The sequence below is a fragment of the Oratosquilla oratoria genome, chromosome 43 (assembly GCF_046742065.1).
Source record: "Oratosquilla oratoria isolate Oo_2021 chromosome 43, ASM4674206v1, whole genome shotgun sequence".
NCBI lineage: Eukaryota > Metazoa > Arthropoda > Malacostraca > Stomatopoda > Squillidae > Oratosquilla > Oratosquilla oratoria.
Window position 1 is genome coordinate 17,892,908 of NC_134819.1, and position 24,409 is coordinate 17,917,316.

At 44.8% G+C, this 24,409-nt stretch overlaps 3 protein-coding genes across 5 annotated transcripts in view; all 3 read left to right on the top strand.

The window, feature by feature from the left end:
* LOC143022001 (uncharacterized) overlaps positions 1-13,563 on the top strand; it is a 20,980-nt gene extending 7,417 nt beyond the window's left edge. Inside the window, exons 2-3 of the mRNA XM_076179932.1 lie at positions 11,037-12,760; positions 13,004-13,563. Coding sequence (XP_076036047.1) covers positions 11,037-12,760; positions 13,004-13,538 — 2,259 coding nt within the window. The 3' untranslated portion in view covers positions 13,539-13,563. The remainder of the gene's footprint in view (positions 1-11,036; positions 12,761-13,003) is intronic.
* LOC143022002 (uncharacterized) lies at positions 13,550-17,548 on the top strand. The gene is made up of 3 exons (XM_076179933.1): positions 13,550-13,648; positions 13,799-16,376; positions 17,509-17,548. The coding sequence occupies exons 1-3, from the start codon at positions 13,594-13,596 to the stop codon at positions 17,546-17,548; spliced, it is 2,673 nt and encodes an 890-aa protein (XP_076036048.1). The 5' UTR covers positions 13,550-13,593.
* A 5,696-nt stretch (positions 17,549-23,244) lies between these two features.
* The window catches only part of LOC143021950 (uncharacterized), a 62,309-nt gene continuing 61,144 nt past the window's right edge, over positions 23,245-24,409 (top strand). For 2 of the 3 annotated variants that reach the window (XM_076179866.1, XM_076179864.1), the window contains exon 1: positions 23,245-23,374. In XM_076179866.1, coding sequence (XP_076035981.1) covers positions 23,361-23,374 — 14 coding nt within the window. In that variant the 5' untranslated portion in view covers positions 23,245-23,360. The remainder of the gene's footprint in view (positions 23,375-24,409) is intronic. The other variant, XM_076179865.1, reaches the window with a different exon arrangement.

The window sequence follows — 24,409 nt, forward strand, 5'->3', positions numbered from 1 at the left end:
CTCAAACCATTCGCTCTCTCCATTTCTAATCCTAACGCAAGCTCTACTACTCTCATAAAAACTCTTGACTGCTCTTAACAGCTTTCCTCCTATCCCATATATCTGCAGTACCTCTCACAGTTCCTTCCTGTCTACCCTGTCGTAAGCCTTTTCCAGATCCATAAAAGCCAAAAAAACATCCTTACCTTTTCCTATAGCTTTCTCACATATCTGCCTTACCACAAAAATCTAATCTACACATCCCCTACCTGTCCTAAAACCACACTCTTCCTCACCAATTACTCCTTCTGTTCCTCTCCTAATCCTCTCAATCAAGACCCTCCCAACTACACTCAACAAGCTGATCCCTCTGTAACTACTACACTCACACTTGTCCCCCTTTCCTTTGTAAAGCGGAACTATAGAGGCACTTCTCCAGTCCTCCGGCACTCTACCCTCTCTTAAACAAACATTAAATACCCTCACCAGCCAGTCCACCATAACTGTGCCTCCTTTCTTCAGACATTCTGCATGGTATCCATCCAACCCAGGTGCCTTACCTGCTCTCATCATCTTAACAGCTGCTTTCACCTCATCCTTCCCTATTTCTCCTCCATTTTCCTCACTCATCACTCTCATTTTCTTAGCGCTTCCCACTACAACTACCTTTCCCTCCCTATCCTCCTTCACATTTAGCAACTCCCTAAAATACTCTGCCCACCTTCCTCTCACTGCCTTCTCTTCCATTATCATCTCTCCATCTGCACCTTTTACCTTTTCTTCTCTACTTGATTCGCCTCCTCTTCCTCTTTTAACTTCCTTCCAAAACATTTTTTTATTACTTTCAAAATTTTCTGTCATACTCTTTCCCCATTTCACATATGCTCTCCTCTTTGCTTCCTTTATCTTATACTTAACTTCCTTTCTCTTTACTTTGTACCTCTCATACGATTCCCTTGTCCTAATTTGTAGCCACTCTATGAATGCCTGCTTCTTCTCTTTTACACCCCTCTCTGCTTCCTCATCCCACCACTCACCACCCTTCCTTCTATTTCCTCCCGCCCTCCTTGTTCCACACACCATCTTTGCACACCTTATGTCTCCCTCCTTGAACGATCCCCATTCCTCCTCCACTCCTAGTTCTACTCTATCTTTTACTCTCTCCCACTCTTTTCTCAACTTCTCACTCTAAATACCTCCCAACATTCTGCCCTTTTCCTCTTCCTTCACCTATTCTCCACTCTCAATTTATCTTCCACCAGGAAATGATCTGATATTCCACCACTCTCTCCCCTTAGAACATATACATCCTTAACTCTTCCTACCATACTCCTTGTCACCACTATATAGACCATTAACGCTCTATCTCCCACCCTTCCAAACACCACCCTCTCCCATGTGTACTTATGCTTTACTTCCTTCTTAAACACTGTATTTGTTATCATCAACTCTCTTTCAAGACACATCTCCACCATCAATTCTCCACTACGATAATTACCTGGAACTCCATACATATATATATACAGTATATATATATATATATATATATATATATATATATATATATATATATTTAGATATATATATATATATATATATATATATATATATATATATATATATATATATTCACATATCATTTACATATCTATAAAATAGTTTTGGTTGGTCTTTGCATTTATCCATTAAATCTTTTACGTGGTTTCTTTTCTCCTCCCTGCTTATATCTACATGTTTGTTTCATTTCTTAATTATGTTTACCATTTGGTAATTTTCTTTTTTTTTTCTTTTTTTCCAGGCTTTGTCTCTTCTATCTTTAGCCTCACTACACTTTTTGTTATAACAACACTTTTTGCAAACCCTTTTTTGTTTATTCTTTTGTATATATTTATCTGTTCCCATCTTCTATTTTTCTTTTAATATGTTCCATTTCTCTTCCATCTTTGTTTCTTCATTTGAAACTTTTCCCAGTGAGCGTTTTGAAAATATTTTCTAAGTTTTACAAAGTCCGTTTAATTGTACATTAACCTTCCTTCTCTATGTTTCTCATTTCTTCTCACAACATTTTTAATCTTTTAGTTCGAACTCTATTTGTATGTGGTCACTCTTCCCAATTGATTCCTTGTAATTCAATTTGTCCACGATTTCAGGCTCAGATGTGAATATCAAGTCTAGTCTCGACGGTTCTTCATTATTTCTACATCTGGTATGTTTCTTGACCCGTTGAGTCCATATATAATCTGTGATCATATCCAGTGGAGTGTTGCCCAAGAGTTCCTCTCCACCTTTTACTGTCATTTCTTCCCAATTTATTTCCTTTGCGTGTACAGAGAATCCCAAGGAATTGTATAGTTACTTTAGAGATAAAAAGGTTGCTAGAAATCACATTGGTACACTATTATCTGCTGACGGTCAACTTGAACATTGAAATGAAGGAATGTGTAATATTTTAAACAATCATTTTAGCTCGGTATTCGTAAACGAAGCACCTCCATAAGTGAAACCTAGGGTAAACTTACTGGCTACGGTAAGTATAACAAAAGAAAAAATCAAAAGGTGTATAGAGAAACTCAAAGTAAAAAAAAACAATGGGCTGGCGGTTGGCATCCAAGAATCTTAAATGAAATGAAAAACGAGATTGTTGTTGCAATAGAAATGATTTTCAAATATTTTCCATCCTATCCGGAGAATGGAAGCTAGCTATGTATTCAAAGAAGGTGACAAAAAGAAACCAAATAACTATAGGCCTATAAGTTTGACTTCAATAGTAGGAAGAATAATGGAAACTATCATCAGAGATGCTATCGAACATCATTGAGAAAGTAACCGTTTTATAAATGATAGCCAGCATGGTTTGAGACGGAAACGTTCTTGCGTAGCTAACTTACTCGAATTGTACAACACAGTTATCTGGAATTGGTACAAAAGAAACAATATATATAGACTTAATATATGTAGACTTTGGAAAAGCTTTTGATACCGTCCCCCACGAGAGACTACTTACTAAATTAGCTTCACACGGAATAAGTGGTATCCTATTGAGTTGGACTAGTAATTGGCTGAATGATGGAAAAGAGAGAGTTGTTTTAAATTGAAAAGGTTCTAGATGGAAAAATGTTACAAGTGGAGTTCCTCAGGGTTGTTCCGTTCTCGGGCCACTTCTATATACTTATAAAATTCTGATCATGTTTTTGTCATCTTGCTTGCTTGCTTGAAACCGTCACCCAGCCAATCAGAAGAAGAGATATGACGTCACGACTGAGGACCAGCCAAGCAGCAGAAGAGGTGATATGACGTCACGACTGAGGACCAGCCAAGCAGCAGCAGAAGAGATATGTCGTCACGACTGAGGACCAGCCAATCAGAAGAGGACGAGGCGAGTTTGTCCAAAACAATTTGTCTAGAGTACAATTTGTGTAAATCAATTTGTCTAAAGTACAATTCATCTGTAAACAATTTGTCTAAATTACAATTCATCTATAAACAATTTGTCTAAAATACAGTTTGTGTAAGGAAAAGAGACTGAGAAATTGGTAGATCTAATTTATAATGTATTAATAAAGTACACATTGGTTTTCATTCAAAATTTATTGACAATAAAACTTTATTAAGACAAAAAATAGATTTATCAACACAATTACAGCTTTATTCAAATATACCATCTACTAAAAAGAGTTCTTTTATAGTTAAAAAGAAAGGTTGTGGCCAGCCCCCCGGATGTAATCAATACTATTATTTGGATCGAAGTGTCTATGTAACTTTATTAAGACATTCTTGATTTATCAACACAATTACAGCTTTATCAAAATATACTATCTACTAAAAAGACTTCTTTCATAGTTAGAAAGAAAGGTTGTGGGCAATCCCCTGGACGTAATCAATAATATTATTTGGATCGAAAGCCTGAACAAGCCTTTTTATGCGTTTTGCAGTGCCTAGGTAACGTTTCCTTGTGGGTTCTGGCTCTACCCCACCAACATAGTGTTCAATCTGAACCTCGTTGAAACTTTGTTCTTTCTGCAAATATTTGATAAATCTCCATATATTGGGGTGATGCGCACCTGCTTGCGTTTGAAATGTACGATGCCATCCTTGGACGGAATTGTTAGTTTTAGGTCAATCATCAAGCACCCTAGAATACATATTCCACGTATCATGTCGAAAGAGAGAGAGGTGGACGTCGACTATTCCGTCTGTTAGGCCTTGCAATCCATGTGTCTTGAAAATAATCAACGACCTCTTGTGCTTCATGCGGGAATGTGTTGTTGTCACACAATAACTCAAACGCATCTGTCACTGTGGCTATTGGCACAAATGCTAATGCTGGTAGCATCCGCATCCGTAAAGCAAAACTGGTATCTGTTTCATATTTTTGTTTTAATCCATTATTTTGAATTACTCGTAAAACACATTTGCTAAAGTGGGAGAAGCAGCCATTTTGCACTGTTTTTTTTTGGGGGGGGAATTCTTTCAAAAACGCTTTCATCATTGCTCTCTCGAAATCGATTGTTATCGATAATGGTGCACATAAAGGTTCAATGTTCCTTATCTGTTGTAAAAAGGTTATGTATGTTTCTTGTGTTTTGTCCGGTAATAATCCAAACACAAGGGGCAGCGAATGTTTCTCTCTTAATCCATGTAGGGTATATAGCTGGTGAAACAGGAGAGGGACAGTTTTAAATGTGCCATCGGCATACCAATGACTGCTTTGTGATAAAGATTGCAAATGACGACGTGTTGCAAATATGATTATACGCTTTTCAACTGGTCCCGAGTCATAAATCAGAAATTGATCACCTTTAAAAGTTATGGGAACTCGGGTAAGTGGGAGGAGGTGGATGGGAGGGGGGGTGTGGTGTGGTGGTGGAAATACACGGGTCAGGTAATGTAAACGATTCAGATTTGAGTAAAGAAAGAAGTGTCTAAAATTGGGAAAATCTTATTGTTTGTTGTCCATTTTTTTTCCCACAGAGAAACTGTATTTTTGACAAATTGTTTTAGACGATTTTTTTTTTTTTTTTAGAGACATTGTACGTTAGCCAAATTGTTTTAGACAAACTCGCCTGATACCATGATGCGTAGTGTTCCAAGCAACGACGACATGGCGTCACAATCTTCTGTATTTCACTTCTTATAACTAATCGAGTCAGTCACTGCCTTCGTCTACTGAATAGAGGTAAGAGCTCTAAATTATACTCAATTTGATATAGAAACTTATTTTCTGTGATTTATACTATACGGTGATAGTGACATAGTATATCTATCATAAAGAATATGTTGATAAACGTTGCTACTCGCGACTCCCTCCCTGAACGATAATGATCATGAGTGGGAGTGGGGTGACGAGACGTGACATAACAGAAGCATGATTAAGGAGGCTCTATTTAATTTCTTGAGAACGCCTGTATCCAGTTTACTTTCCTTCGAGAGAGCACGAGGACCACACAAAACTGGTAAGTCTTAAGCTAATAATAACCTGCTTTAAAAAGATCGTGATATGACATGTTAACAATGGGCTGAAGCTACACTTCCAGAGCAGAATGAATGCATATTTTGGTAGACAGAAAGAAAGATGCATTATGGTACAGCATAGACAATTATATGCTGGGCTGAGTAGAGGTAAGCAAATTGAAAATATTAAAGTTGTTTTAAATCATTCAAATTGTACCAAGAATGTTGTAAATATAAGAGCGTTGTCTTAATAAAGATTTTATTGACCAGGTATCATTTAGAATTTTATTCGACCCAACGGGTCACGGGTTGTCTAGTAGTATATATAAATGATATAGACCATGGACTAAAATGTACTGTTTCCAAATTTGCTGATGATACAAAACTGTACGGGACGGGAAATGGTCACTTTAAACAAATTAGACATTCAAGAAGATTTAGATAGATTACAGCAAAGGTCCGAAAAGAAATAGAACACAAGTAAATGGAAGGTAATGCACATAGGTGAAAATAACAGTAAGTACTGTTACGAGTTATTTGGAAATTCGTTAACAAAAGTGAATAGTGAGAAAGGTCTCGGCGTAATTATCAGTAAGGACCTCAAATCACCCAAGCAGTGTATTTCAGGCTCTGAGATAGCAAATAAGATTGTAAGACTGATTGCGCGATCTTTTGACTTCAAAAGGTCATCACCCATTAACAAGCTATATAAATCGTTAGTTCGTCCACATTTGGAATACGCTTTTTCCGTATGTTCACCGAATGTCATGAAAGACATTGATAGACTGGAAGAAAGTACAAGGGCGAACCACAAAACCGATTCCTAAAAAAGCGTCGACTTGAAACCGGTCTTTAAGATTCTAAAGGGAACTGGCAAAATTTCCACACTGAATGAGAGTCAGACAAGAAACAATGGTCTCTAACTGTCCGGAAATAGATTTAATTTGGAAGTGGGTAGAAACAACTTGGACAACCGTGTAGTTAATGAATGGAATAAACTTCCCGCAGAGGCAGTGCAATGTAGTTCAGTTGGAAGTTTTAAGAACCATTTAGATGAACACCTAAGGAAGATGCTGTAATGATTATCACTTATTTGATATGTTTTGTTATCATTTGTCTGTTTGATTCTCATTTATATGTCAATATGTTTGATTCTCATTTATATGTGGATAGGAGGTAAGGGAACACGGGCTGAGGGAAATATTTTTATTCCTGACTAGTTTCGCCTGAAAGGCTTCTTCAGAGGAAACTAGTCAGGAATAGAAATATTTCCCTCAGCCCGTGTTCCCTTATCCTCCTATCCACATTCGTCACAATGTATACACATTTCTCATTTATATGTCAATATGTTTGATTCTCAGTTATATGTCAGTTTATTACCTAACTATACCTATGCATTTTTTTTTATTTACATTATCATATATATATATATATATTTAGCCATTTATTATTATGATTTTTTTTTTCGCACCCGACCTAGATATGGACCAAAAGGTCTCGTGTCGGCGTGCTCCGCCTTTGTAATCCTTTGACAAGCACGTTTGTTGAAGAAGTTCTCAATAAGCTTTGGTAGCAGTCGTTTACAATTAGGATCCTTGCGATTTGATTTGATAGGAATGCAGGAACTACATGCAGACAAAGCAGGGTTTTTTTTTTCCAACCTTCGCTATGGCTCTTTCTGCGTTTACTTGGCGTTCAAGAAACCTGATCCTAGCTTCAGATAGCTTTGGAAACATGAAAGGGTTCTTGCCCTCGAAAATGTAAGGCCTAAGGCCTTGGCAAAGTGTTTTACTCCTCCTAGTTTAATTATGAAGTGGGTGTATTAAGACTTTGTTGGAATGTACTCGAGGCTGTGTGAGAATATTTATCATTCCTAGCTGCAGTACCACTCGTGGGTGTCCGGCCGGCCAATGAACTCTCTTGTAATGGTCATCTTTAGCTGAGTTGTCCCATAAGGAAAGGAAAGATGAATATTTTGTGTATCCTCGTCGCAAGCTAAGCAGGCATCTTGCAATGACCAGAAAGTTGGCACTTGAATTGAGCCTGCCTCATTTATTGTGTCAAGAAGTTGTTTGACATTATCCTATTTCCTCCCTTTCTTTCTTGCGTACGGAGTGTGGAAGAGGCAAAGACGGATATTTATTTCCATTGGGTAGCAAGACTGCTTTGTGACTTGGTGTTGAGCTATCTATGAAGATTGGCCGTTTTGCAGGATCACGCTTGAGTCCAAGCGCAGTAAAGAAAGGAATGAGACATTTACAGTATGGCAGATCATTACTAATAATCTAGTACATTTTAGAATATGGATGCCATTTCCGTAAGACAGGAAGGTGTTATTGGCGGGTGTGTTGATGCCATACCGTACTGCCCGCAAATGTTGCACAAGAAATGGCTGATGTGGTGACAGAGCAATATCCGCGGTGTCTGTCAGTTACCGAGTACCCAACCCGGTTCTATAATTATATTTTTCATTTCATAAAGAATAAAGGTGAGTACTTGGTTGAAGGCGCTCTATTAGGTACAGTTGCATACAATGAAATGGAAACCTGACTCGCGAGGCATGGGCATAACATGAGCAAGTACCCAATGTAACAATGGTATCCAAGTCGGTTGCGAATGGAAATGAAGATGTCATTGTAGATATGGGGCAATTTGAAAAGAGAAAGGTTAAGGGGTGCTATGAGTAGGAAGTCAACATTTGGCCTCATCATTTTTATCTATTTGTCTTTAGACACAATGTGGTCGCCTTTGTAGTTGAGCGTAAGATGCAGCAATGGGTATTTTCTATTATTTTGATGATGGAATGCTAGATAGGTAGGTAGTATTGAAGTGGACTAGCGCACAAGTATCAGCAGGTACATACAAGTACTGTATTTGAAAGGCTCTCCATTAAGATTGTAATGGTGCTACTACTACCACCTTTTTACTTCTTCTTTAGCAAAGTCCATGCTCATGAAAGTGTGTACTTGCACCACCACACATTGGACGATTGATTGTGCAATCATGGAATTGCGAGCGGTGAATTAAGTACACAGCATAATGACTAGCAGGCCAACAACTGAATCAGAGGGAGAGGGTGGGAGGGAGAAGGATGTCGTACTAGAGGTGTAGGCACTTTGCCTTGGCCCTCGTTGTGGTAGTTGGCCATGAAATATGCACGTAACTGAACTGGACTAGCAGCTAGCTTGATAAATTCTGGTCATTGAAACGCGCTCCATCAAAATTGTGATACTACTACTAGCACCACTTTCTTCTCTCTCTCTCTCCTTTCTTAACGTTCGTGGAAATGTGTTTTTGCACACAGTTGGTGATTGATTGGGTTGTACAGTTATGGGATTGTGTTTTGTAGTTGGCCATGAAATATGCACGTAACTGAACCGGACTAGCAGCTAGCTAAATACTGGTCATTGAAAGTATGCATATATGTGTTTGCGTGCAAGTGCGTACACATGTATGTGTATACTCGTATGTACGCATGCATCAAAATTGTGATACTACTACCACCACTTTCTTAAGGTTCATGGAAATGTGTTGTTGCACCACCGCCACTACACAATTGGCGATTGATTGGATTGTACAGTTGTGAGCCATGAAATATGCGCGTAACTGAACTGGGCTAGCAGCTAGCTAAATACTGGTCATTGAAACGCGCTCCATCAAAATTGTGATACTACTACCACCACTTTCTTCTCTCTCTCTCCTTTCTTGACGCTCGTGGAAATGTGTTCTTTCGCCACCACTACACAGTTGATGATCGATTGGATTGCACAGGTATGGGATTGTGGGCGGTAGTTGGCCATGAAATATGCACGTAACTGAACTGGGCTAGCAGCTAGCTAAATACTGGTCATTGAAACGCGCTCCATCAAAATTGTGATACTACTACCACCACTTTCTTCTCTCTCTCTCTCCTTTCTTGACGCTCGTGGAAATGTGTTCTTTCACCACCGCTACACAATTGGATTGCACAGGTATGGGATTGTGGGCGGTAGTTGGCCATGAAATATGCACGTAACTGAACTGGGCTAGCAGCTAGCTAAATACTGGTCATTGAAACGCGCTCCATCAAAATTGTGACACTACTACCACCACTTTCTTCTCCCTTCTTAAGCTTTAACTGAACACGTTTTTCAACAGGTAACCAATTTAACAGTTTAAAATGAGTATAATCTAGACGAGTACAAGGATGGAGTTTCAAAACAGTCCTGATTAGTGTGTTTTGACATATTTGAAGATTAATTTTAGATTTTTTAGTTAGACTGTTATACCAAGAACAAGCATAATCAATATGACACTGTACCAGGGATGAAGATAGTAGCTTCATTGTCTCTACATCCAGGTATTTTTTAATTCTTGCCAAAAAAATTGTTCTGGAGCTGACTTTTTCAATAATTTTTTGTGCCATAACTTCTCCCGACACATTTTGATCAATTTCTGTTCCGAGGTATTTAACAACAGATTTAGGTTGAATGCTAGTACCATTACATTGGATAATTAAGTTGGGGGCATTATTGAGATTTTGTTTAGATAGAGCCAAAGAGAATGGATTCTGTTTTACCTAGATGTAAAGGCAAAATCTATAAGAGAATTTGAAACGAAACTTGATAAGCACTGGGAGAGACAGGCAATAAAATATGACTATGAAAAAAACTATTTCATTTACTGGCACACCCGGCGAAGACCTACCGGAGGATGACCAAGATGTAATTTCTGCATCTGGCCAATCGAAGGTCACCGATCTGGACATATAGGTCTAGCGACCTGCGTCCAGTATCAACGTAAGGTAACGTAAGGTAAGGTTATCTATCAACCACTTGCTGACATTCACATTCATTAACTCTTCACTAAGTAACGTCTCAATCATGTTTAAATAATCATAATGGTATGAGATGCGTCGACTAAGGGCGACCGGGATTCTAGACCTATTTTCACTGGTAGATTACAAGATATGTACGTAAGCTGAAATAGGCGGGGAGCGAAAATAGACGAACTCCTAAAATACAAATTACAAAAAGTGAATGCCGTGCTTTCTAATTTAGACCTCCAACCTATAGCACCGGTTCATGCGCACTGTCCAAACACTCGAACCAAACTAAAACGATTCAAGGTATAGTAACACTTGATTGGACATGAAAAACTGCACGTATTAATGTTGATAAAAAAACATCTTTGTACATCTTTGAGTAGATCCAAGTATTATCGGCTGAGAAGAAACCTGCACAGCGAAGCTATATCGGTAATCCCCTACCACACTCCTGGCCAAATGGCCACTTCCGAAAGGGAGTGTGTGGTTGGACATTCCGCATAAATCATCGGAAATTTAAAATTCCCGGCTCTGTGCAGGTGGCGCAAGCGTCTACAACCCCACCTCCCCCTCCCTATCCCCTCCCTTCTTACTCGGCCGCACGGATTGAGCCGTCACTTAGCATCGCGGAACCAGACGAGTCGGTCACTCAACAACCCACCTTCTTTCATGCCGGTAAGTCTGGTTCCAGCTCGTGCTCTTGTGTTCTCGTAGGGAGTTCTCCTGCAGTTTTTCCCCTTTGGTGTTGTGTCCAGACACCTTTGGGACACCCCGTCTATGATTATCATTATTCTATTTTCAGACCAAACGCTTGTGTGTGGAATCCGGCTGCACAGCCAGGATCTCGTCAGACGGCCACCACGACCTCTGCTCCCGCCATGCCCCTTGTTTCTCACAAGCTGGCTTTAACCCCCTAGCCTGCGTTGTGTGCAAAGCGCGGGTTGAGGAGATTCGTGCTGCTCCTCCCAAAACCCGTTCCAAGCTAGCCGCCCTCGGACACCTTCAGGAGGCATGGCGCAGAGCTCGGAAATTGAAATCCGCTGACGACCCCCCCCTGGTGTGGGCGGATCCGGCGTTAGGAGTGGAATTGGGCCTCGTTCGCCCTCGCCATCCGTCTCCCTATGTCTCCGAGACTTCCGTTGGTGGACAACCTGGGCCTCTCGGAGTACAAGGGGACGAGTCTGATGTTGCGGAGTATGGTGTCCCCGAGCGTCCTCAGGCCTCTCGGCAGCCCCATACATCCGAACATCAAGGGTCCTTAAAACCCTTACGGCTTGCTTTGTCAAGCACCCCCACGAACTCGTCTTCCTCCCTAGTTCACTCACGTGAACCCGGCAGGAAATCTCGCTCGAAAAAGAGGTCTGCCTCACCGAGGTCCAGGACGCTCAGCTTGTCCCCACCCTCCACAGCCTCTCCCCCCAACTCACCCTCCCTTCCTCGCTCTCCTTTTCCTCGCCGTAAATCCCACAAGGGCAGGGAGCCGGAGGACGACACGAGGGGAGAGGGAACTCTGGCCGCCCAAGTGGCTGCCCTCCTTCCGTCCCTGATAGGCCCCGTCCTTGAATCGGCCCTATCACATTATCCGGCCTTTCAGACCGCGCAAATCATAACGCACCCCTCTCCAGAGCAACCTCCTATTGAACCTACGGCTCTAGCCCCCCCTCCCACTCTCCCTCCTGGTCCTTCCCTCCGCCCCTCCGTGCCGGCGACAGGTATAGGACTAGAAGGCCCCTCTCAGGAGGAACCCCCCAATCAGACGTCCGTCGGGTTGGACGGGGTGGAGGACCACTACAGTTCTTTTCCTTATCCTCCTACCATGACGGACTCTTTTGAGTTCCGCCCCTTCTCATGGTGTGACCTTCCCCGGTCCTGGGAGTACTCGTTTGGAGAAGATCACAAGCTAGTGGCCTGGTCTCCCGACTACTCGCTACCGGAGGGCTGGAGGAGGAGAGATGACGTTATCCTAAAGTGGGCCAACGACGCGGAGGGGGCTAAGGTTCTATATAAGATTCGACCCCTCTCCGCCCCGGCCTCCACGCCCTCCAGGATTTCCACCTCTAACACTCTGGACGCATTAGGTGCTCTCCTGGAGAACACTCGTTTAAACCCTGATGGGCATATGTTTGTCGACAGGTCGGGGGACTCACCGGCGGTAGCACTCTCCCCAAACGCCTGGTTCCCGCAGGAGAAAGGGGAGAAGGCCTTAGACATCCCTGCTCTCTTCGAGCGGGCCCAAGACCAACCCAAGACGGTTCCTCCTCGACGGCATATCCCTTCATCATTCCCCGTCGTCCTGCCACCACCCTTCGCGCCGGAGGGTCTGCGCGATTGCTTATGGCACTCTGGCAGGGACCCCGCCCTCCCCCATCAACTTAGTGAACCGGAGACTAAGTTGCTGACGACGGAGGCCTCGACCAGACAAGACCTTGCCTCTACCATCTCGACCGTCACGGCAATCGCGATGATGAGGAACTGGCTGACGACGCTCGCCACGAGCTTTGAGGACTTCCCGCGGGAAGAATTGAGGTGAGTGGGATATTTCAATGTATACAGAGGGTCCAGACCTGTCCTGGCGAGAGACGCTCAGGTAGCGTCTTCACCCAGGACGGAGCCTCTTGACTAGCACCCAAGGACGAGGTCGTTCGGAAACGACCTCGGCCTCGCATATGTTATACGTTCTACAATTGAGCGATGTGACTTTATTACACCCTCCGGGGATCGGGATCCTTCTCGCCCTACTAATTTGATTCGCGTGTTTTATGTATGCAGAGACACCCTGGCGGCACTCTCTACCGTGGCAGAGGGTACAGCCAACATGGCGTCATCAGCCCTACCCCCAGCAGCGAGGGCCTTCACCGCGGCTCGTTTGGCAGCTCGTCAGTCTGCAGCGCGGTCGGCCCCGGAGATAGCTCGCCGGGGCGTGGTGAGAGCAGCTCCCCTTTCCCGTGGTCTGTTCGACCAGGAAGCGACAGACCGCGTCTTCGCTACGGTCCCGACCGTCATCCAGATCCAACAACCATCCCAACCGAGACCTCGGCCCTTACCTGCTTACAGGTCCCACTCTCTATTCAGGCGCCCGCCCCCATACGCGCGCCAACAACAACAACAACAACAACAACATCAACAACAACAGCGGGCATACCGTCCACCACCCACAGGGAGGATAACCCAGCGCCCGCATCAGCAACAGCCCCAGACATTTCGGCGCCAACAATCGCAACACCACACCTCCTCCCAACCCCAGAGGACCACCAACCAACGAAAACATCAGCAGCAACAACAGCAAAAGTTCAAGAACTTCTGAAGGCCCCCCAAGTGGGGTGTCTCCTGGGCTGGCACCACGCGTGGCCTGCGCACGGATGGGCCTCCAGGGTCATCCGCCAGGGACTCACCTGGCCTTGGGTCTCTCTCCCGGTGGGTCTCCTTACCTTTATCCTCTGAGGGAACTGTGGTGATACTCTTACATAGTATGGATAGTAACTTGCCCCAGCCCTTCAGGCTTGGGGGGGGGGGGATATACACATTACTACCGATAAGCTGATTCCTTATTCTTTCCTCCCACAGCCACTACGCCACCCTCCCGCGTCATCCAAGGTGTCCTCTTCAGTGCTGCCCCACGTGAGAGACATGAAGGAAAAAGGAATAGTGGAACCAGCGACAGGTCGGGTCTTTCTGTCCCGTCTTTTTACCGTACCAAAGAAAGACCCAGGGAAAACGAGACTGGTTATGGACCTGAGCGCACTGAACAAATTTTTGAAACCCCTGCGATTCAAGATGGTGTCGGTGGCTCAGGTTCGGTCAGTGCTCCGGGAGGGAGACTGGTTAGCGTCCCTGGACCTTCAGGACGCATATTGGCATGTCCCCATCCACCCCCGATTTCGCCGGTTCCTGGCGTTCCAGGTCGGGAGGGAGACGTATCAATTTACCAGACTCCCTTTCGGACTCTCGCTTGCCCCGAGGGTCTTCACAAAGCTAGCGAGAGTGGTAGGCGCACGCTTGGCGGAGGCAGGCGTCTCCACACTCATGTACCTGGACGACTGGTTGATACATTCGCCCACCGAGGAGGGTGCATCAACCAATGTCTCGGTGGCTTTAAGAATCTTGACGGAGATGGGCTTCAAGGTAAACTGGGACAAATCTACCCTCACCCCTACACAAAAACTTCATTGGCTCGGGATCGAGTGGGACACGATCAACGCCTCCCTGTCACTGGCTCCAGACAACGCTCTTCGGACACTCCGCTGTGTCAGGAGGGCATTCTTCTCCCAAACGTTCTCCCGCCGTCAGTGGGAGGGCCTGTTAGGTTGCCTCAACTTCGCGGCCCCGGCCCTTCCACTGGGCCGCTTGAAACACCGACGGCTAACGCGAGAGGTCAACAGGAGCATCCCACTCTTCCCGCGCGACCTTCCCAGGCCGGTACCCTCAACACTCCACAGCTTGTTACGTCCCTGGCTTCGGCCAGGGGTCCTACGCCAGTCAGTCCCATGGTCCCCGCCCCCACCTCGGATAACAGTAGCGACGGACGCCTCGGACATAGGGTGGGGCTTCCAGTCGAGCTGGGGACATCAAGCGTGCGGGGGATGGTCGGAAGAGAGAAGGTCGCTACATATCAACCTTCGGGAGCTGATAGTGGTAAAAGAATGGCTCGAACGGCACCCCGAAATCTCCTACACGAGCGTCCGCTTCGATATGGACAATGTGACGGCAGTACAGTGCGTGCAGAGGCAAGGTACGGCCCGATCAGGTCCACTCCTAGCCCTGTCGGAGGACATCTTCGCCGAGGCATCACGCAGGGCCATTTCTCTCTCGGCGAAGTATGTTCCGGGCCGGGAGAACGAATGGGCGGACGCTCTATCCAGGTTCCGGGAGACATCGGTGGAGTGGCAACTACGTCCACAAGTGTTCGAGTCGCTCTCCCTCCGCTACGGCACCCCGGAGGTGGACCTATTTGCCTCCCCGAGCACGACCCAGCTCCCCCTCTTCCTCTCCTACAACCACAGAACACGCGCAGGAGGCCCGGACGCCTTCACGGAGGACTGGAACCGCTGGAAGTATGTTTACATATTTCCTCCTCCAGCGACAACGGTCCTCCTGAAGGTGGTGCAGACCCTCAGGTCCTTCAAGGGTCGGGTCCTCCTGATAGCTCCCTACTGGCCAGCTCAGCCGTGGTTCGGGGAGCTAATGAAGTGGTGCCCTTCTCCCCTTCTACTAGGGTCAGCCTGCCTGGCCAGCAGCCTTACCGCACCTCTCCAAGCGTCACTTCGACTTCACGCTTGGAGTTTCTACGGGGAGCTCTCGGCCAACTCTTCTCTACAGAGGCAGTAGACAAGATGCTGAGAGCTCACCGTCCATCCTCAGTGCGGCAATATGAATCCTGCTGGCGGAGATTCCAGGACTTCCTTCGGAGACACGCGATAGTGACCATCTCCGCTAGCACAGTTCTGGACTTCCTGTCTTGGCTAGCTGACACCACCAACAGGGCACCGGCGACAATCTCGGCTCACTACGCAGCCCTCGCTGATCCACTCTACTTCGGCATGAACATCACAGTGCCACAAAGGGCGCGAAACCTTCTAATGAAGGGGATCCGCGCCTCGAGAGAGCCGAGACGTCAGCCGGTCCTAGCCTGGTCCTTGCATCGTGTTCTGCAGTACCTGACGTTCGAAGGGACCATCATGGAGGAGGAACACTTCCTTCAACGTGCCGTCTTCCTGCTCGCCCTGGCTACGGGTTACAGGGCGTCACAGCTGGCGGCGATCACCCGCCACCAGTCCTTCTCCAAACTGGAGGAGGACTGCTCTGCCCTAACTCTCGCTCCATCACCTACATTCCTAGCCAAGAATGAGCAGGCGGACGACATGATTGGCCCTATCAGAATACCATCCTTCCTGGAGGAAGGAAACCCACACCCGCTGTGCCCGGTCCGTGCGTTTCAAGACTACGTGGAACGCACGGAAGGGGTGTCCGAGGATCATCTCTTCTACAATTCGAAATCTCGGAACCCCCTAACCCCGAGGTCCCTGGCGCGTTTACTTTGCCGCGTTATAGAGAAGGCCGACCCGGGCCATGCCCCCCACGCCCACAACATCAGAGGCCTCGCGGCATCGCTGGCGTTTCTCTCCGCACCCACTCTGTGGAACGGGTGCAGGACCTTGGGGGCTGGGCATCAGCAACTTCCTTCAGGACACGGTATCTCTACCACTCGATCACCCCTGTCCCATGTGTCGCCATGGGAACGGCTCCACCCCTCTCTTCGCAAGAGAAGGGGGGCAAAGGGCGACCGAGGGGTAGGGGAAGGCCCAGGAACCGCTGAGCAAGATACAATATTCTACATAGAATTTATGCACTATGTAAATTGTACAATATTATTTTTATAAAAAATAAACAAATAAATGAATATATATATATATTGATATTGATATCGATATAAGTACTTGATGCTTTTTGTCTCCCCTCTACTGAATGATAAGATGAATAGTCTCCCATACGAGACACACGTAATAACGGCTTGAGCCCTGTCCTCGACTACAATTTGGGCTTCACCTTCTCCTCCCACCTATCCTCGTCTCATGCATAGCTTCGCTGTGCAGGTTTCTTCTCAGCCGATAATACTTCTTTGTCGCGGCTAGTGCCGCTTAAATCGTTTTTATCGGCTTAAGAAACCTGCACAGATTTAGGGTCCCTCCCTCCTCCCACAGGCGAAGCCTTCATTTCTCATTGAAGTGACGGCTCAATCCGTGCGGCCGAGTAAGAAGGGAGGGGATAGGGAGGGGGAGGTGGGGTTGTAGACGCTTGCGCCACCTGCACAGAGCCGGGAATTTTAAATTTCCGATGATTTATGCGGAATGTCCAACCACACACTCCCTTTCGGAAGTGGCCATTTGGCCAGGAGTGTGGTAGGGGATTACCGATATAGCTTCGCTGTGCAGGTTTCTTAAGCCGATAAAAACGATTTAAGCGGCACTAGCCGCGACAAAGAAGTAATTTAAACCACACGTACAAGTATGTTTTAAATCACAAGTATTTTTAAATTATATGTGTACAAAACACGAAAATAATTCTAATAGCGATTAGATATGAGTTTCATAATTTGAAATAGGGTTCAGAACAAGGGAGTGTGCATCTTTGGTAGAAAATAATTCGTGTTGCCTTATATACATCTGGCATGATCATGCAGTTTTATTGGTCATTGGTTACACCTAAATCAGGATACGATTAGAGCTTTAATCTGGGAACCATGCTATTGATAATGGATCTATTCCATTCTATTCTAGGAAATTTGGGAATAGTATTCCCACGGGCTTTTTTGGCTAGCCCGTTTGGAGGGTGATTTGATGTAAGAGTGTGTGGCTTTGGCCACGCCCACTCATACATCTATTAGATGTGCATACTCATGTGATATATATATGCACATCACGGTGAATGCACCTTTTCTAACATTACCAATGTGTACATATAAAGATAATAATAATAAAGATAATGAAAAATATTTAAAGGGGGGGCTGACACCATCAGCCGACGCAGTTCATATTCGCTAAGGTGGCAGCATAGGAGGCGCTCAAGACCCTCACATGTTGTCGGAGGCCCTCTCCTCAGAAAAACAGTTGCGGGGCAATGCTTGAGGATGACTTCAACGGTGGCATCTTCTTTCTTCAGATGTTGGATTTCTTTTGATCTGCCAGAAACAACGGTCCTCCAGCCGCAGACAGAAGAGCAGAGTTTCCACTTTTCTAGGTGTGGAGCGAGGAAGTACAAGGGGCTCGTAGTCTGTGACTGCCTTGTACCACCTCGCCCTTTCTGATACCTCTGCCTCCAGTCTGTGCTGAAGGAACCGTTGTACCTGGCTGAGAGCCCTAGTGCGTATGCGCAACTGATTTCTGCTGAGAGGGACGATAACATCGACTTTGGGTCTTTGGCGCGCCGCTTCTGTTGCGGCATCGGCTAGCTCGTTTCCTGGAACGCCTACATGGCCCGGCACCCTGCAGTTGAGCGTAACATTCCTGCCTTGCTGATGTAGCTTCAGCAGGAGTGCTAGGATGGAGGTCAGTAGGCGTACATTGTCGCTGGGCTGTGTCGATTTCAATCTGCCTAGCAGAGACTGTGAATCCGTGTGGATCACCACAGGACTAGTTCCAGATATTAGATCATGCTCTAACGCTCCTTAGACCGCTATGGCCTCAGCTTGGAGAGTGGACGCATGATCAGATACTCGCCTGCCAAAGGTCAAACCATCAGTCACAAAAGCAGCCCCCGCACTACGAGGCCTGTTGGGGTCTACGGAACCATCCGTATAATAGACCGCCATTCCAGGTCCCGACAACGCGCGGATGCCTTGTAAGGCCCGCGCTCGTACTCTTTCCTGGTCACATAACTTCTTACTGGGAAGCTTAGTGACAACGAAAGTTGTAGGTATCGACAGCCATGGAGGTTCAATAACCAGTCACAATCCGCGTTGAAAAATTAATACGGCACATTTATCAAAATTTAGTGCTATCTTTGTATCTCTTATACACGCACACACGTGCACATGCATATTTTAAATCTGTATTCACAATTGAAAATACACAAAATTGGGATGATGGACAGAAAGATCCCCCCAATGGAAGAAATTATTATGACACAGATAGAAATAAGGGACCAAATAATAAACCTTGATGTCAGAAAATCGCTTAAATACACATGCAAAGGTTGAAGTTACTCGAAATCGAAAAAGTCCTTCAACTATGAGTAGTGTCCCAACATTAAAACCACTATCATTTCGATACAATACAACAGTGTGTTCAGCATACCAAAGAAACAGTCAGAGGTCCTCGAACCTACAACCTTTTTCAACCAAGCGACCACGAACCAGACCCAACTTACCGACCTTCAAGAAGGCAATAAAGGAGTTAAGGATCAACTCGGCCGCTGGACCAGACGGCGTTCCGGCGATCCTACTCCTACAATGCAGCGAGGTCTTAGCGATCCCAATTCATATGTTGTGGCTATCCTCCTTAGACAAAGGGGAGATTCCGGCACTACTAAAGCAAGCCATTATAAGCCCAGTATATAAAGGAGGAGATCGGACCTTGCCAAAGAACTATCGACCAGTTGCCCTCACGTCCCACATTATCAAGGTAACCGAGAAATGCGTAAGAGATAAACTGTTCACACACCTTGAAGTGAAAAAACTCATCAAAGAGAATCATCATGGTTTCAGAAAAGGTCGGTCCTGCCTCTCAAACCTGCTGGCACACTATGACAGGCTACTACGGAACCTGTCAGAAGGGAAGAATGTTGACGTAGTATTTCTAGACTTCGCAAAAGCCTTCGGCAAGGTGGACCACGGTGTCCTCCTCCACAAGGCAAGAGATCTAGGAATCTCAGGGAAGCTAGGAGTATGGCTTCACAACTTCCTGACAGACCGTGCACAAACAGTAGCAGTCGATGGTGTGAAGTCAATTGATAGTACGGTAATAAGCGGAGTACCACAAGGCTCTGTCCTCGGCCCCCACCTGTTCTTTATTCATATGAATGATATAAACAAGAGAGTGGACTCAACCCTCCTGTCTTTTGCCGATGATACTCACATCAGCCGTGCAGTGCGGGAAAGGGGGGACGTGCACCATCTACAAGACGATCTCAACACAGTGCATGCATGGGCCAATGACAGCAACATGCAATTCAACGAAGAGAAGTTTGAGGTCTTGAGATATGGCACAAACCAAAGCATCAAAGACAACACTGAACTGCACATGAAAAAAGGTATAAAAATCACACCCAAAACCCGTGTAAAATGCCTGGGCATCCACCTAAGAAATGACGCCACTTTCCAACACCACATCACGCAGTCAGTGAAAAGAGCAGGAGGGATGGCCAGCTGGGTGCTAAGGACTTTCTCCTCAAGAGAGGTAAAAGTAATGCTTATCCTCTGGAAGGCGCTTATCCAACCAATCCTGGACTACTGTAGCCAACTCTGGTCGTCACACAAGCGCGGAGACATCCAGAAGCTTGAAGCTCTCCAAAGGAACTACACCAGGCACATCAAAGGGATGAAAGATCTCAACTGTTGGGATCGCCTGGGAGCACTGGGTCTCTACTCCCAACAAAGGAGGAAAGATATATGGCCATTTATACATAGAAAATCCTAGAAGGCCTTGTTCCGGACCCCACGCCCTCAACAATCAAGCCGTACCACAGTGTAAGGCATGGGCATAAGTGTGAGAGACAAACTCTCCCACCAAGAGCCTCGGGAAGGTTAAAGAGCCTACTGGCACCCAGCCAAGGTCACGAGGGTCCAAAAATCTTCAACGCCCTCCCTAAAGAGGTGAGAGAGAAAACCAAATGCTCTGCGGTGGACAACTTCAAACATGCATTGGACAGCTTCCTACGAAAGGTGCCAGATGAGCCCCCAGTGCCAGGCTACACCGCCATCATTATGTTTTCTTCAAACACAATACCAGACCAACTGGCCCTTGCGAGGAGGGACAGCAGGACTGGCAGCAGCGGTAGACCACTATGGCTGTGAGGACTGCCCTCGAAACTCCACCAAGTAAACCAAGTAAGTATACAAATTTCTTCTTCTCTTATGCCAAAAAGAAGCTGAAAAGTTTCTCACCAATAGGCCCCCTAATGAAAGGAAATGGCGAACTAGAAAACGACCCCACAAAAATGGCGGATATCATCAGTGAACAATACAATAATGTATACAGCCGTCCAGACGGAAACAAAAAGCTAACAGATCCTGATGAATTCTTCGGAGAATCTAGAGCTGGAAAAACCTTCCTATCAAGCATAGTGGTGACGACCGGGGACATAATCAAAGCCATTGACAGCATAAGGCCAAACTCAGCGGCAGGACCAGACGGCTTCCATGCTCTATTACTTAAAAACTGTAAAGAAGAACTGGCAAAGCCTCTCCAGCTACTGTGGTCCAAATCTCTGAGTTCTGGTACCATACCACCTGCCCTAAAGCTGGGAATTGTAACACCCATCCACAAAGGAGGTAGTAAAGGCCTTGCTAAAAAATACAGACCTGTATCACTAACATCTCTCCTCATCAAAATTATGGAAAAAATTATACGTGACAAAATGGTAACCTACATGGAATCCATAAATGCCTTCAATGCTGGCCAACATGGTTTTAGAAAGGGTCGCTCCTACCTCTCTCAGTTGTTACTACACTATGAAACTGTACTAGAGAACACCCAATAAGGCAGCAATACCGATGTAATCTACCTGGACTTCGCTAAAGCCTTTGGCAAGGTAGACCATGGTATTGTCCTCCACAAACTGAGAAAACACGGCATCTACGGGAAACTAGGAAAGTGGCTACACAGTTTCCTCTCAAACCGATTACAACAAGTAACTGTCAAAGGAATGCTATCTAAGCCCAGTAACGTATTAAGTGGCGTTCCTCAGGGCTCTGTCTTGGGCCCACCTACAACACTCTCATGCTACGTCCTTTGCTGATGACACCAGGATAGCCATGGAGATCCAGACAGAGGAAGATGCAACGCTACTACAGGAAGACCTAAGCAGGATATTAACCTGGGCAAAAAATAACAACATGACGGAGATAAAATTGAGCTGCTACAATATGGCCCCGTACAAGAATTGAAAAGCTCGACCAACTACAAAGTCGACTCTCAAATCATAGCAGGGAAAGCCCATGTCAAAGACCTTGGGGTACATATGAGCAGCGACATGACTTTCTCTCACCACATCAATGAGATCTCTGACACCGCCAGGAACCTCTCAGGCTGGATACTCCGGACATTCCAGACTAGAAACAAAACATGTATGCTGACGCTCTGGAAAGCATTAGTACTCCCAAAACTTGAGCACTGTTGCCAACTCTGGTCTCACTTCAAGACAGGAGACATAATCAAGCTAAAAGCTGTACAGCGTACTTTTACAAATAAAATTGAGGGATTGCAACAGTGCAACTACTAGGAAAGACTGCAACAGCTGGGACTCTACTCTCTCCAGCGAAGACGCGAAAGATACATAATTATATATGTCTGGAAGATTCTGGAGCATCTGGTACCAAATGTGGGCCTGAAGGTGAACTACCACCCAAGAAGAGGTCGCCTGTGCTATGTGAGGAGAACTGAGGGGACGTCACAAAGGGTGAAGAACATAGTACACCACAGCTTCACCTATATTTAGGCGCGCCTCTTCAACTCTGTCCCACAGAAATTGCGAAACCAGACAGGCACTTCACCAGAGAGTTTCAAAAACAAACTGGATAAGTGGCTGGCCAGAATTATGGACCAACCACCTACACCGGGATACACCAGCTCCAATAACAACTTCCTCCAATCACTGACCTGTGACTGAGAGAGGAGGAGCTGCCTGAGTACAGCGGACGTCCACGTTAGCTGAATCGGTCAAGATGAAATCGGACAAAGGTAGACAAAGGTAGGTAAGGTAGCCTACAGTGTCGCCCCTTTAATTAAAAGTGCCGCTAGGGGCGGACCGCCCGCCCCGATTAGCTACGCCACTGTTTTCCTCCATCTTTCAGCACCCAGTTTAATAGAATCCTTGTACCTCGTAACATTTTAGAGTAATGTTTATCCAAGAACCCGTTTTTGGAGACACATAAATCACCACGAACACTCTTTTACATGTCATTATAATAAACTCTTATCGTGATAATTTCCACACTGTTCCCTCCATTTGTAACCTTCATCACATTAATTAAAGTTTTTCTTAGTCAAGAACATAACTCCTCCACCCCGTTTTCCTCTCTGTTTCTAAGCCAGTGATTATATAATCCATTTCCAACAATATTAGGTGATAGTGGACCCCTTAATTTTGTCTCTACAATTTGCTTCCGACAAGTAATCTTAATCTCATTTAATCCTGAAATAAATCCATTTATATTATTATAAACCACTTTTGATTCTCTACACTCTCTAGATTATTCATTTTTCCTTTCCTTGAAGTGTGTGTATCATATAACATTCTGCGAAAAGGTTGCATGAATTTTAGATTTTGGTCTGAAGTAACATTAAAAGTGCGCATCTAGTACGTCATATTTTGATAATGCTACTATTGGTCAGTTTAAATCATAACAACAATCGCTGTGAAACCGTAGGATTCAAGAAGTGGGAAGTGACGAAAGAAACCTAGCAGTTTGAATATGGCATTTAATAGGTATTTTTTCCTTTATATTAACTACAAAGCAAAATGAAGTTGTTTATATGCCATACATAGTTTAGAGAGTAGTAACATTAATGCAACCAATTATTTATTTCGTAAGTGTATAAACTTAACTGCATCATAAAATGATCTTTCAATGAAATTCTTGCACGTTTTGACTGATTATCATTATATATATCTTATATGATTATATATATATATATAAATCTGCACTTTTCTTCAACTTTATGTTAGTTGTGTAAAGGTTAAGTAACAATTTCTACTCTAGTACCATGCAAACATGTTTCATTTTTTTGCATTATTTATTCGTTCGAATCTATGGAATGGTTATGGTACGTTAGGTTAGGACAGGAGCCATTGGATATAAGTTTCATACTGTTTAAATGTCAGTGTTTGCGTGATTCTGGGATTTTAGCAAATTACAGTGCTATTTGTTTTTGTGCAAACTTTCAAGTAGGCCCTCCAGCTACAGGTTACTATGATAACATAATACTATAGAAAGGAGTGTGGCTGTGGGGCTGCTTGTTAATAAAAAGGAGGGTCAATTTAAGAAGTGCACACCTATGCGATATACCATAAGAAACTGAAATATTAATTTTGTAAGTTATAATACTTCAACATAGTGTATGTTTTTCTTGGGGGGAAATCAATAATGGACAAGTGCTTGTTTTGATAGCTAAATTAAAATAAATTGGAAATAGAATAAATTATTATACTTTATAGTATGATGAATTGGTCTAACCTAACTTGCATTTAGGTAATGTGTTACCTGTAATGGTATTTTTTGGAAGTGCACATTTGACTTACACAATATACTTAGTTTACTTAGAATTCAGAGGGTCTTCCTCATAGTAGGTAGGTCAAACACCACCAGAGGCGCCACCGTCGATGACGAGCACAATAGCGCGTCATTTTATGCGCACGCCGTTCAAACGGCCAAATTTACATACCGCGGGAAATTTAATTAATAAAAATGTTGTGTGAGTGTATTTACTACGATCGTAATAAATTTCAAACATTCACATCATC

Bases quoted from the DNA above. Each gene is read 5' to 3' on its own strand.
- LOC143022002 (XM_076179933.1), top strand. From the start codon at position 13,594: ATGGGCCTCCAGGGTCATCCGCCAGGGACTCACCTGGCCTTGGGTCTC. The intron at 13,649-13,798 runs GTGGGTCTCCTT...TTCCTCCCACAG, and splicing joins GGCCTTGGGTCTCTCTCCCG to CCACTACGCCACCCTCCCGC. The intron at 16,377-17,508 runs GTGCAGGACCTT...ATTCTATTCTAG, and splicing joins GCACCCACTCTGTGGAACGG to GAAATTTGGGAATAGTATTC.